This window comes from Eucyclogobius newberryi, unplaced genomic scaffold (assembly GCF_026437365.1).
Source record: "Eucyclogobius newberryi isolate DKJ021-1_F unplaced genomic scaffold, fEucNew1.0.hap1 SCAF_6, whole genome shotgun sequence".
In the NCBI taxonomy this organism is placed as follows: domain Eukaryota; kingdom Metazoa; phylum Chordata; class Actinopteri; order Gobiiformes; family Gobiidae; genus Eucyclogobius; species Eucyclogobius newberryi.
Genome location: NW_027316278.1, coordinates 39,079,817 through 39,095,089, shown reverse-complemented (window position 1 = coordinate 39,095,089; position 15,273 = coordinate 39,079,817). Strand labels below are relative to the sequence as shown.

Genomic DNA, 15,273 nt, shown 5'->3' with positions numbered 1-15,273 from the left:
ACAACCACACCCATTACAACACAACCACACCCCTTACAACACGCCCACGCCCATTACAACACAACCACGCCTCTTACAACACGCCCACGCCCATTACAACACGACCACACCCCTTACAAATTAACCACACCCATTACAACACAACCACACCCCTTACAAAGCAACCACACCCCTTACAACACAACTACACCCCTTACAACATGCCCACACCCATTACAACACAACCACACCCATTACAACACAACCACACCCCTTACAACACGCCCACGCCCATTACAACACAACCACGCCTCTTACAACACGCCCACGCCCATTACAACACGACCACACCCCTTACAAATTAACCACACCCATTACAACACAACCACACCCCTTACAAAGCAACCACACCCATTACAACACGACTACACCCCTTACAACACGACTACACCCCTTACAACACAACCACACCCATTTCAACACAACCACACCCCTTACAACACGACCACACCCATTACAACACAACCACACCCATTACAACACAACCACGCCCCTTACAACACAACCACACCCCTTACAACACGACCACACCCATTACAACACAACAACACCCCCTTTACAACACGACCACACCCCTTACAACACAACCACACCCCTTACAACACAACCACGCCTCTTACAACACGCCCACGCCCATTACAACACGACCACACCCATTACAACACGACCACACCCCTTACAAAGCAACCACACCCATTACAACACAACCACACCCCTTACAACATGACCACACCCCTTACAACACAACCACACCCATTACAACACAACCACACCCATTACAACACGACCACACCCCTTACAACACGACCACACCCATTACAACACGACCACACCCCTTACAAAGCAACCACACCCCTTACAACACGACCACACCCATTACAACACAACCACGCCTCTTACAACACGCCCACGCCCATTACAACACGACCACACCCATTACAACACGACCACACCCCTTACAAAGCAACCACACCCATTACAACACAACCACACCCCTTACAACATGACCACACCCCTTACAACACAACCACACCCATTACAACACAACCACACCCATTACAACACGACCACACCCCTTACAACACGACCACACCCCTTACAACACGACCACACCCATTACAACACGACCACACCCCTTACAACACGACCACACCCATTACAACACGACCACACCCCTTACAACACAACCACACCCCTTACAACACAACCACACCCCTTACAACACAACCACACCCCTTACAACACAACCACACCCCTTACAACACAACCACACCCCTTACAACACGACCACACCCCTTACAACATGACCACACCCCTTACAACACGACCACACCCCTTACAACACGACCACACCCCTTACAACATGACCACACCCCTTACAACATGACCACACCCCTTACAACACGACCACACCCCTTACAACATGACCACACCCCTTACAACATGACCACACCCCTTACAACACAACCACACCCATTACAACACGACCACACCCATTACAACACGACCACACCCCTTACAACACGACCACACCCCTTACAACACGACCACACCCCTTACAACACGACCACACCCATTACAACACGACCACACCCCTTACAACACGACCACACTCCTTACAACACAACCACACCCCTTACAACACAACCACACCCCTTACAACACGACCACACCCCTTACAACACGACCACACCCCTTACAACACGACCACACCCATTACAACACGACCACACCCCTTACAACACGACCACACCCCTTACAACACAACCACACCCCTTACAACACAACCACACCCCTTACAACACGACCACACCCCTTACAACACGACCACACCCCTTACAACATGACCACACCCCTTACAACATGACCACACCCCTTACAACACGACCACACCCCTTACAACATAACTATTATAATTATATAATATTATTATGTCATATTTGCTGCCCTTGTCCAACCAGGAAGTACAATTATAACCTTTACAAAAATGGTCAAACTGGGGACAAATAGGCAAAATGTTTAGTAAAATCTGAAATATAATTGTGTTCAGTACGTTTTTAAGTCTGTTCACACGTGAGGAAACATCAGTTCTTTTCTGTAGTTTGATAAGAGGCGAGGTATTCACGACCGCCGAGTGTCGAGACCAAGAATAAACCCAGAGAAGACACAAAAACAAACAAAAACACAAACAAAAACACTTTCATTATGCATGAAACACTTAACATTCGTTTAGGATTATGACAACACTTAATCTCGCCATCTTAATTGGGTTTGGTTATATCCTCCAATCACAGAGAGGCATTCTTTAAAACACTTCAACACTTTCTCTAGTAGGTTTGCAGGGCCATATCACACCACAAAGAGCCATCAGCAAATAAAAAGGGTCTTTCTCTTACTCTTGACGAGGGATGTGACGATATTAATATTAGAGTAACAATTATCATGAGGAGAAATATCACGATAGTACGTTTATTCACGATTATCAGCAAAAAGAAAGGAAACATTAACGTTCCTGCCTTTTTAATACAGCATATTCATTTAAGAATACATTATAATTGCCACAAATTGATTAAACAATATAAATATGATATAAATGTATGCCTATTGGCCCCTCATTGTAGCTCTTTTAAGCACTATATAATGTATTAGTGAGATGAGCTCCATGGTAACGCTCGAGGGAGGCGCTTGGGACTTTGAGAAAGTCACTTTCCTTTGGCTCTTTAGCGGCCGTTCAGTGTACGACAGACAATCATTAAAAACAGACAAGACAAGACAAGACAATCCTTTTATTTAGGCTTCATAAGTTAGAATTGCTTGTTGTTGCGGTTGAAGTATCCATCTTTATTAGGAGTTCACCTGGGGAGACTTGATATATAATGAGCCTGGACACTTATTTCTTGAACATGAAACCGAAGAACAACAACAACAAAAATGGCACAGAGAAACGGGTTAGCAATGCTCCAACTGAACTAGCAGGTCCCGCATCAGCGCCAGCCCTGGGCTCTTCGCCCTCCAGCACAGGCGGCGGCGGCGGGGCCTCCCGCTTAATCGGAGCAATCCAGGCACGAGATAGACTCAGCAATTATGGCAGCTTTGCGGGTGATAAAGATTACAAAGGCGATGGACACATAGATGCAGCCCTGGCGGAAATGCCTGATTCGAAATCTAAGAATTGCAATCGTGAGAGAATGAGCGGAGACTGAGATCTCTGATCAAAAGGACACGGGCTCTACATTACAAGCAAAAAATGGCACAATTGACAAACCAGGTACATCTCCTGACTGTATGAGTGAACGGCCTCAAGAACCATAACCAGAGGAAATAGAACCAGCATCCAAGACCGGTTCTACTGAAGTTCCATAGCTTTAGTGATAAACAGAGAGTCATGGCTGCATCTCGACGCCTCACCGCGCCCACACCAGATCCACCAAGCCTCACGCCTCTTTCTTTAATCACTACTCTGAGAGCGGTTAAGAAATGCAACATTTTTGACCCAGTGAAGTGTTGACTAAGCTTCCTAATGATCCTAATGATGCATCACAGTAGCATTTGGGCTGTAAGAGCTTCTTTTAATAACAAATGCCATTTGGGTTTGTCCAACTATTGTGCACTGGGCGAAATAGGCGGATGTTAAGGGGAATTGTATTTCTTTTAACTTAAAAAAGTCCATGACTAATAGTTCTCACTGTATAGCCGTAGCAAGGTCAGAAAACCTCTATGTTATCTCTATGGGAGAATTACCACATGTCATCTGCAAGTGGTTAACCCTTTTATGAACTGAAATAAAAAAACTGAAGTTCTTTGTACAAGTACTGCAGTCGCAGTGTAGCGCAGCCGCACTTTTTCAGAGCATTTTTAGAATTTTTTTTATCATACAATGATGTGACATTTTGCCGTCTATGGGAAAATTGGCAGGTAGTTAACCCTTCATACTTTTACAAACTTCTTCCTGGGTCTTTCAAGGTCAAATTTGGTGAAAATGATCTTGAGGAGTGGGGCAGAAAAATAGATTTACATTGTTTGGACAAATATTACGGTGTTTGTGTGGAGCAGCTGCAAACTTTGCCCCAAATTTTGAAATTTTCAGTTCACAATTATTCCCCTATTTGTAAAGCAAAGGAGGGGAGAAGGTGCGATTGGACCATGGATTTGGCAGTAGGTGCAATAAAAGGAGAAACATTGGAGCGCATCAGCGCCCCCTTCTCTTTTGTTGTGGAGCGCGGCGCAGGCAAGGGCCGATCATTGCCGCTTGCAGCTATATTTTACGACTACTATATTATACATATAGTTATGTTGCACACTTATCTGATCAAACAAACTAGAATACTTTTGTTTGTCCCTACAACAGACCAGCTTTGACACAACACACTTTCCTTTAGCTCCTGTTTTAGGCCTGTTGAGATGTTTTGTAGTAAGAGTGTTGGTGTGACCTCTACAGCTCGGCTCTGTTCTCTCTCTCTTGTTTTCGTGCGCTCCGTCTGTCCTTCCTACTTTCCTATGCACCCAAGATCCACCATGTGTCTCTTCTAGCTGGAGGCAGTAGAGAATGAGCTGGAGAGCGCAGATGTGGAGCGCCTGTCCTTCCTGTCGGCCATGTCGGCTGACTATCCGAGCATGGACAGCCGCCTGACCTCCGACCTGGACGACACGGCTGACGAGGGCGGAGTCTACACAGACAATGACCTGGAAACAGACGCCATGCTGGTGTCCGCCATCAGCCGCTCCTCCGAGCCTGTGTCTGCTGAACAGGTGTGTGTGGTTACCAGGTGTGTGCTGTAACCAGGTGTGTGCGGTAACCAGGTGTGTGCGGTAACCAGGCGTGTGCGGTAACCAGGTGTGTGCGGTAACCAGGTGTGTGCCCCGACCAGGTGTGTGCCCCGACCAGGTGTGTGTGGTAACCAGGTGTGTGCCCCGACCAGGTGTGTGCCCCGACCAGGTGTGTGTGGTAACCAGGTGTGTGCCCCGACCAGGTGTGTGCCCCGACCAGGTGTGTGCGCTGACCAGGTGCGTGCTGACCAGGTGTGTGCTGATCAGGTGTGTGTGCTGACCAGAGTGTGTGCGGTAACCAGGTGTGTGCGGTAACCAGGTGTGTGCGGTAACCAGGTGGTTGCAGTAACCAGGTGTGTGCCCCGACCAGTTGTGTGCAGTAACGAGGTGTGTGCCCCGACCAGTTGTGTGGGCTGACCAGTTGTGTGCGCTGACCAGGTGTGTGCGATAACCAGGTGTGTGCGGTAACCACCCACCTGTGACTCTGGATGGCGCCCCGGAGGTCATATATTCCCCCGTCATCCATCACTCAGTTCTCAGAATCTTCTCTCGAAACCGCAAGGATTCGGAGTGACAGAGCGCCTCTGGCGGTCATCTGGGATTCATAGAACCATAGTTACATATGTAAGGCCGGTTGCAATGAGCGCGGTACAACACCTTGGGCAGAAACGTCGGATTCGGCCATAAGGTCATGAGGACACCTGAGTCATCCGGGCTCCATTTGAGACATGTGGTACTGACCGAAAGGGCATGTAACTCACTAACTCTTTTCGCAGAGACCATGGCCAACAAGTATGCAGTCTTCCCAGACATCTATTTAATGTCCGCTTGTGCCAAGGGTTCAAATGGAGGTTGGCAGAGGTAATCTAAAACCACTGACAAGTCCCATATTGGAGCGCGTGGAGCGACTGAAGGCCATAATCTACGAGCTCCCGTAAAAAAAATTAAGCGGAGCCAAGCAACTTTCCGGGCTGCACGGTCACACTGCGGAGGGTCTTGTGGCACGCCTCAGTGAGGGGAGACTGAGCAAGCCAATTCTGCCGACGGGCTTGAACAAGGAAAGACATAACTCTTTGTCTCTGCCAAGTTCCCTCGTCATAAGTACAAAAGCCTGTAGCGCTGTGTCACAAACATAATATATATATAATATTTGCAGCAGTATCAGCGGCATCACCCCCTTGAAGGGAGGAAGAGAGCGCCTGCATCACGTCCATCCATCCATCCATTTTCTGCCGCTTATCCGGGGCCGGGTCGCGGGGGCAGCAGTCTGAGCAGGGACTCCCAGACTTCCTTCTCCCCAGACACTTCCTCTAACTCCTCCAGGGGGATCCCGAGGCGTTCCCAGGCCAGCCGAGAGACATAGTCCCTCCAGCGTGTCCTGGGTCTTCCCCGGGGCCTCTTCCCGGTGGGACATGCCTGAAACACCTCCAGAGGGAGGCGCCCAGGAGGCATACGGAACAGATGCCCGAGCCACCTTAGCTGGCTCCTCTCGACGTGGAGGAGCAGCGGCTCTACTCCCCGTGTGCCCCCCGTGTGGCCGAGCTCCTCACCTTATCTCTAAGGGAGCGCCCAGCCACACGGCGGAGGAAACTCATTTCGACCGCTTGTATCCGCGATCTTGTTCTTTTGGTCACTACCCAAAGCTCATGACCATAGGTGAGGTCAGAACGTAGAGTGACCGGTAAATAGAGAGCTTTGCCTTTCGACTCAGCTCCCTCTTTACCACAACAGTCGATGCAGCGACTGCATCACTGCAGCCGCTGCACCGATCCGCCTGTCGATCTCACGCTCCATCCTTCATCACTCGTAAACAAGACCCCGAGATACTTGAACTCCTCCACTTGGGGCAAGGACACCCCACCCACCTGAAGAGGGCAAGCCACCTTTTTCCGGTCGAGAACCATGGCCTCGGATTTGGAGGTGCTGATTCTCATCCCAGCCGCTTCACACTCGGCTGCAAACCGTCCCAGTGCATGTTGCAGGTCCGGGTTTGATGGAGCCATCAGGACAACATTGTCTGCAAACAGCAGAGATGGAATCCTGTGGTCCCCAAACCGGACACCCTCCGACCCCTGACTGCGCCCAGAAATTCTGTCCATAAAAATTATGAACAGAACCGGTGACAAAGGGCAGCCCTGGCGGAGTCCAACATGCACTGGGAACAGGTCTGACTTACTGCCGGCAATGCGAACACAGCTCCTGCTCCGGTCATACAGGGACCGGACAGACCTGAGCAAAGGCCCCCGGACCTCGTACTCCCGGAGCACCCCCCAAAGGACACCCCGAGGGACACGGTCGAAAGCCTTCTCCAGATCCCAAAGCACATGTGGACTGGTTGGGCAAACTCCCATGAACCCTCAAGCACCCGATGGAGGGTATAGAGCTGGTCCAGTGTTCCACGACCGGGACGAAAACCACTCTGCTCCTCCTGAATCCAAGGTTCGACTATCGGTCGGATTCTCCTCTCCAGTACCTTGGAATAGACCTTACCCGGGAGGCTGAGGAGTGTGATCCTTCTGTAGTTGGAACACACCCTCCGGTCCCCCTTCTTGAACAGAGGGACCACCACCCCGGTCTGCCAGTCCAGAGGCACGGGCCCCGACCGCCACGCGATGTTGCAGAGACGTGTCAACCAAGACAGTCCTACAACATCCAGATACTTTAGGTACTCAGGGCGGATCTCATCCACCCCCGGAGCCCTGCCACCGAGGAGTTTGCGAACAACCTCAGTGACTTCAGCTTGGGTGATGGATGAGCCAGCCTCCGAGTCCCCGGTCTCTACTTCCTCTTCGGAAGACGTGACTGAGGGATTAAGGAGGTCCTCAAAGTATTCCTTCCACCGTCCGATGACATCCCCAGTTGAGGTCAGCAGGTCTCCACCCACACCGTAAACGGTGTTGGTGAGGCACTGCTTCCCCCTCCTGAGGCGCCGGACGGTTTGCCAGAATTTCTTTGATGCCGACCGATAGTCCTCCTCCATGGCCTCCCCGAACTCCTCCCAGGCCCGGGTTTTTTCCTCTGCGACAGCACGAGCCGCGGCTCGCTTGGCCTGCCGACACCTGTCGATGACCTCCGGAGACCCACAAGCCAGAGTGGCCTGATAGGCCTCCTTCTTCAGTCTGACGGCATCCCTTACTTCCGGTGTCCACCACCGGGTTCGGGGGTTGCCGCCATGACAGGCACCGGAGACCTTGCGAAGAGAAGCTCTCCCGGAGGTGCGAGTTGAATACCCCACTGACAGAGGGCTCCACTAGACGTTCCCAACAGACCCTCACAATGCGTTTGGGTCTGCCAAGTCTGTCCGGCTTCCTCCTCCGCCAGCGGATCCAACTCACCACCAGGTGGTGATCGGTTGACAACTCTGCCCCTCTCTTCACCCGAGTGTCCAAGACACGCGGCCGGAGGTCAGATGACACGACAACAAAGTCGATCATTGACCTCCGGCCTAGGGTGTCCTGGTGCCAAGTGCACTGATGAACACCCTTGTGCTTGAACATGGTGTTCGTTATGGACAAACCGTGGCTAGCACAGAAGTCCAATAACTGAACACCGCTCGGGTTCAGATCGGGGAAGCCGTTCTTCCCGATCACCCCTCCCCAGGTGTCACTGTCATTGCCCACGTGGGCGTTGAAGTCCCCCAGTAGAACAACGGAGTCCCCGGTCGGTGCACTGTCCAGTACTCCTCCCAAGGACACCAAGAAGGCCGGGTACTCTGCACTGCTGTTCTGCCCGTAGGCCGCCACAACAGTGAGAGACCTGTCCCCCACCCGAAGGCGGAGGGACGCGACCCTCTCGTTCACTGGGGTAAACTCCAACACGTGGCGGCTGAGCTGAGGGGCTATAAGCAAGCCCACACCAGCCCGCCGCCTCTCCCCGCGGGCAACACCAGAGAAGTGGAGCGTCCAGCCCCTCTCGAGGAGATGGGTTCCAGTGCCCAAACTGTGCGTGGAGGTGAGGCCGACTATATCTAGTCGGTATCGCTCAACCTCCCGCACAAGCTCAGGCTCTTTCCCCCCCAGCGAGGTGACATTCCATGTCCCCAGAGTTAGTCTCTGTGTCTGGAGATCTGGTCGCCGAGGCCCCTGCCGTCAACTGCCGCCCAGATCTCTGCACCGGCCCCTTATGGATCCTCCTGCGGGTGGTGGGCCCACGGGAGGGCGGCCCCACGTCGCTCCTTCGGGCTGTGCCCGGCCGGGCCCCGTCGGGTAAGACCCGGCCACCAGGCGCTCGCCATCGAGCACCCATCCCAGGCCTGGCTCCAGGATGGGGCCCCGGTGACGCCGATCCGGGCGACGTAAACGGCCTTGTTCTTTTACTCATCATAGGGGGCTTCTGAACCGATCTTTGTCTGACCCGTCACCTAGAACCTGTTTGCCTTGGGAGACCCTACCAGGGGCTTGAAGCCCCCGACAACATAGCTCCCGGGATCATTCGGGCGCTCAAACCCCTCCACCACGTTAAGGTGTCGGTTCAAGGAGGAGGCATCACGTGAGCCAGTGAATTGCCTAAGCGACCAGCCCGCGCACCAGAATTATATGCCTTGGTCACCAAGTCATCAGTCACCCGACATTGGGACCGAGGACATCTAACGTCCTGGCGTAAGGCCTCCTCAGAGGAGACAATGAGAGATGCATTGGCGGGTTCAACAGCAGGCATGCGATCCAGACCGGCTGCCGATCAATTATGCAGAGTGGCCAAAACCCGTCCGTCTGATGAGAGCCTTGAAAAAGCGCTCGGATCTTTCCAGCAGGCATGCATCTCTTCAAGACACTCCGTGGACGGCGGCTCGACAAAAGGAGCACGTCCCCGCCTCAGGCTGCGCAATCTCCACCTGAAGAAGCCCCAGGGCTTTACGCAGGACATTCTGCATGGGGCTATCGACTGAGCCACTAAAACTCCGCAGCTCCAACTAGTAGGACTTGTAGGACTTCTAGCGACTGAAAAGTCAAGTTCGTTACAATGCAATACGAACCGCATGCGAGAAGAAAAAGAAAACGGAGTGATGGGTGATGGAATATATCACCCCCGGGGCGCCATCCAGGGTCACAGGTGTGACTCATTTGGTATAACTACTCGAACTGCGCCTGTGCGAAGGGAACATTCAGTGCTTCAGCACCGCCCTCTGGCGGTCAGTAGGGATGAAATAGAACCAGGTGTGTGCGGTAACCAGGTGTGTGCGGTAACCAGGTGTGTGCTGTAACCAGGTGTGTGCGGTAACCAGGTGTGTGCGGTAACCAGGTGTGTGCTGTAACCAGGTGTGTGCGGTAACCAGGTGTGTGCGGTAACCAGGTGTGTGCTGTAACCAGGTGTGTGCGGTAACCAGGTGTGTGCGGTAACCAGGTGTGTGCTGTAACCAGGTGTGTGCGGTAACCAGGTGTGTGCTGTAACCAGGTGTGTGCGGTAACCAGGTGTGTGCGGTAACCAGGTGTGTGCGGTAACCAGGTGTGTGCGGTAACCAGGTGTGTGCTGTAACCACGTGTGTGCGGTAACCAGGTGTGTGCGGTAACCAGGTGTGTGCTGTAACCAGGTGTGTGCGGTAACCAGGTGTGTGCGGTAAACAGGTGTGTGCGGTAACCAGGTGTGTGCGGTAACCAGGTATGTGCTGTAACCAGGTGTGTGCCTTACTGATCGGGTCAGCAGAAGATTTAAATGCAGAACTCCATTTATTGTGGCTTTATTTTGTCTAAATGTACATTAATACATATTTTACATTTGTATATATACATATATGTACATATATGGGTGATTCAATGTGAAACACGTTTTCCTCTTTTCAGATAATTCTGTTTATATATTGTCATTCTTTTCTTTGAGAATCAAAGGCTCAAGGTTGAAATTGAATAAATGCTTCCAAAGAATTGTGTTCATAATGTCACATGTTGTGTGCAGATCCTGCGCAGGTACAGTCCAGAGATCCGCTTCCGCTTGAAGAAAATGTGCAGTGGAGAGCTCCTGACCAGAGCCCCCAGTCCTCCAGTGTTCTCCCCGGATGGCAAGGTGAGCCCCCCATGAGAGAGGGCCTGGTGCAGCCTCTGTGAGCCCCCCCATGAGAGAGGGCCTGGTGCAGCCTCTGTGAGCCCCCCCATGAGAGAGGGCCTGGTGCAGCCTCTGTGAGCCCCCCCATGAGAGAGGGCCTGGTGCAGCCTCTGTGAGCCCCCCATGAGAGAAAGCCTGGTGTAGCGTTTGTGAGCCCCCCATGAGAGAGGGCCTGGTGCAGCCTCCTGCTGGTGCCCAGAGGTAATGAGGAAGTATAATTATAGCAGCTGTAAAATAGACATGAAAAGACTTAAATTACAGTGTTTAAATGTGAAAATATGTCTCTATAAATTCTCCTTTGCTTTGTCATGAGACAGCTGATGGTTGTAGAGTGTTGTTAGCCTCATTTGTGCTGACTTGGGTCATAGGGACATTCCATCAGAACCTTTGTTCATCCCATTATCAATGATCTCCAGATAATGTCTTAAAATTACTTTCAATGGATTTATGTGCAAATCGTTCTCGACAGATAAACTTGCCTTGGCTTTCCAGGTGGCACTGCTCTCAGGACGGCCCTTCAAGCACCACCCCCCTCCCCCCAGCTACGACTCACCGTCCAGCAGCAGCCCGTCCAGCAGCGCTGAGCCTCAGATGCACACCTCGTACGGACCTCCGCCCCCGCTGCCCCCTGGACCACTCTTCAGCTCCCATGTAGCCCCTTACCCAGCCCCGCCCACAGACACGCTCCCTGCTGCGCTAGAGGGGCCGGAGGAGGATGTCTCTGATGTGGACCCCTCCACCAGGTCCTTCCATGGAAAGATCAGGGCCTTTGAGAAGATGGAGCACATGGCGCATGCTCAGAGGCTGCTGCAGCTGCAGGAGGCGCACAAGGCTCAGGTGTACAGCAGTACAACACTCATGTTCCACGTCAAGTGGTATTTGAATAGTATTTAAAGGTGGCACAGTGCTTACGGTTCAAAACAAATACTGATTTAAGTCACAAACACTCTTGCTTGTGGAAAGTAACTTCAGTTATTGTCATTTTGCAGCAGGAGATTGCTCAGAAACACCCTGACATCTACGCTGTTCCTCTGAAGACCGCCAAACTGGAGCAGTGCCGCCCTCAGCCCATCGGGTAGGTCCCCAGCCCAGTGTAACCAGAACAACTCAGGGTAAACTGTATACAACCCCCTATATGCCCTCTATATGCCCCCTATATGCTCCCTATATGCCCTTTATATGCCCACTATATGCCCTTTATATGCCCACTATATGCCCCCTATATACCCTCTATATGCCCACTATATGCCCCCTATATGCCCCCTATATGCCCTCTATATGCCCCCTATATGCCCACTATATGCCCCCTATATACCCTCTATATGCCCACTATATGCCCCCTATATGCCCTCTATATGCCCCCTATATACCCTCTATATACCCTCTATATGCCCTCTATATACCCTCTATATGCCCACTATATGCCCTCTATATGCCCTCTATATGCCCCCTATATACCCTCTATATGCCCACTATATGCCCTCTATATGCCCTCTATATGCCCCCTATATGCCCTCTATATGCCCTCTATATGCCCCCTATATGCCCTCTATATGCCCCCTATATGCCCTCTATATGCCCTGTATTCCCACTATATGCCCCCTATATGCCCACTATATGCGCCCTATATGCCCACTATATGCCCACTATATGCCCTGTATATGACCACTATATGCCCTCTATATGCCCACTATATGCCCTCTATATGCCCACTATATGCCCTCTATATGCCCCCTATATGCCTTCTATATGCCCTCTATATGCCCCCTATATGCCCACTATATGCCCTCTATATGCCCCCTATATGCCTTCTATATGCCCTCTATATGCCCCCTATATGCCCTCTATATGCCCCCTATATGCCCACTATATGCCCCCTATATGCCCACTATATGCCCCCTATATGCCCTCTATATGCCCCCTATATGCCCACTATATGCCCTCTATATGCCCCCTATATGCCTTCTATATGCCCTCTATATGCCCCCTATATGCCCCCTATATGCCCACTATATGCCCCCTATATGCCCACTATATGCCCCCTATATGCCCTCTATATGCCCCCTATATGCCCTTTATATGCCCTCTATATGCCCTCTATATGCCCTCTATATGCCCCCTATATGCCCTCTATATGCCCCCTATATGCCCTCTATATGCCCCCTATATGCCCACTATATGCCCCCTATATGCCCTCTATATGCCCCCTATATGCCCTCTATATGCCCCCTATATGACCACTATATGCCCTCTATATGCCCTCTATATGCCCCCAAATGCCCTCTATATGCCCTCTATATGCCCCCTATATGCCCTCTATATGCCCTCTATATGCCCACTATATGCCCTCTATATGCCCCCTATATGCCCTCTATATGCCCTCTATATGCCCCCTATATGCCCTCTATATGCCCTCTATATGCCCCCTATATGCCCACTATATGCCCTCTATATGCCCCCTATATGCCCTCTATATGCCCCCTATATGCCCACTATATGCCCCCTATATGCCCACTATATGCCCCCTATATGCCCTCTATATGCCCCCTATATGCCCCCTATATGCCCACTATATGCCCACTATATGCCCCCTAAATGCCCTCTATATGCCCTCTATATGCCCCCTATATGCCTTCTATATGCCCTCTATATGCCCCCTATATGCCCTCTATATGCCCCCTATATGCCCACTATATGCCCCCTATATGCCCACTATATGCCCTCTATATGCCCCCTATATGCCCACTATATGCCCCCTATATGCCCACTATATGCCCTCTATATGCCCCCTATATGCCCTTTATATGCCCTCTATATGCCCTCTATATGCCCTCTATATGCCCCCTATATGCCCTCTATATGCCCCCTATATGCCCACTATATGCCCCCTATATGCCTTCTATATGCCCCCTATATGCCCTCTATATGCCCCCTATATGACCACTATATGCCCTCTATATGCCCTCTATATGCCCCCTAATGTGCCCCCTATATGCCCCCTATATGCCCTCTATATGCCCTCTATATGCCCCCTATATGCCCTCTATATGCCCTCTATATGCCCTCTATATGCCCCCTATATGCCCTCTATATGCCCCCTATATGCCCTCTATATGCCCTCTATATGCCCCCTATATGCCCACTATATGCCCCCTATATGCCCTCTATATGCCCCCTATATGCCCCCTATATGCCCTCTATATGCCCCCTATATGCCCTCTATATGCCCCCTATATGCCCTCTATATGCCCTCTATATGCCCCCTATATGCCCTCTATATGCCCTCTATATGCCCCCTATATGCCCACTATATGCCCTCTATATGCCCCCTATATGCCCTCTATATGCCCCCTATATGCCCACTATATGCCCTCTATATGCCCACTATATGCCCACTATATGCCCTCCAAATGCCCCCTATATGCCCCCTATATGCCCTCTATATGCCCCCTATATGCCCTCTATATGCCCCCTATATGCCCACTATATGCCCCCTATATGCCCTCTATATGCCCCCTATATGCCCTCTATATGCCCCCTATATGCCCTCTATATACCCTCTATATACCCTCTATATGCCCCCTATATGCCCACTATATGCCCCCTATATGCCCACTATATGCCCCCTATATGCCCACTATATGCCCCCTATATGCCCTCTATATGCCCCCTATATGCCCCCTATATGCCCACTATATGCCCACTATATGCCCTCTATATGCCCCCTATATGCCCTCTATATGCCCCCTATATGCCCACTATATGCCCCCTATATGCCCACTATATGCCCCCTATATGCCCTCTATATGCCCCCTATATGCCCCCTATATGCCCACTATATGCCCACTATATGCCCCCTATATGCCCTCTATATGCCCTCTATATGCCCCCTATATGCCTTCTATATGCCCTCTATATGCCCCCTATATGCCCTCTATATGCCCCCTATATGCCCACTATATGCCCCCTATATGCCCACTATATGCCCTCTATATGCCCCCTATATGCCCACTATATGCCCCCTATATGCCCACTATATGCCCTCTATATGCCCCCTATATGCCCTTTATATGCCCTCTATATGCCCTCTATATGCCCTCTATATGCCCCCTATATGCCCTCTATATGCCCCCTATATGCCCACTATATGCCCCCTATATGCCTTCTATATGCCCCCTATATGCCCTCTATATGCCCCCTATATGACCACTATATGCCCTCTATATGCCCTCTATATGCCCCCTAATGTGCCCCCTATATGCCCCCTATATGCCCTCTATATGCCCTCTATATGCCCCCTATATGCCCTCTATATGCCCTCTATATGCCCTCTATATGCCCCCTATATGCCCTCTATATGCCCCCTATATGCCCTCTATATGCCCTCTATATGCCCCCTATATGCCCACTATATGCCCCCTATATGCCCTC

General features: G+C 51.2%; 1 protein-coding gene across 4 annotated transcripts in view; it reads left to right on the top strand.

Annotated features, from left to right (window-relative positions):
- LOC140346978 (tight junction protein 2-like) overlaps positions 1-15,273 on the top strand; it is a 146,772-nt gene that overhangs the window by 129,094 nt on the left and 2,405 nt on the right. For 3 of the 4 annotated variants that reach the window (XM_072433278.1, XM_072433275.1, XM_072433277.1), the window contains exons 19-22: positions 4,570-4,788; positions 10,696-10,803; positions 11,335-11,679; positions 11,832-11,917. In XM_072433278.1, the coding sequence (XP_072289379.1) occupies positions 4,570-4,788; positions 10,696-10,803; positions 11,335-11,679; positions 11,832-11,917 (758 nt within the window). The remainder of the gene's footprint in view (positions 1-4,569; positions 4,789-10,695; positions 10,804-11,334; positions 11,680-11,831; positions 11,918-15,273) is intronic. The other variant, XM_072433276.1, reaches the window with a different exon arrangement.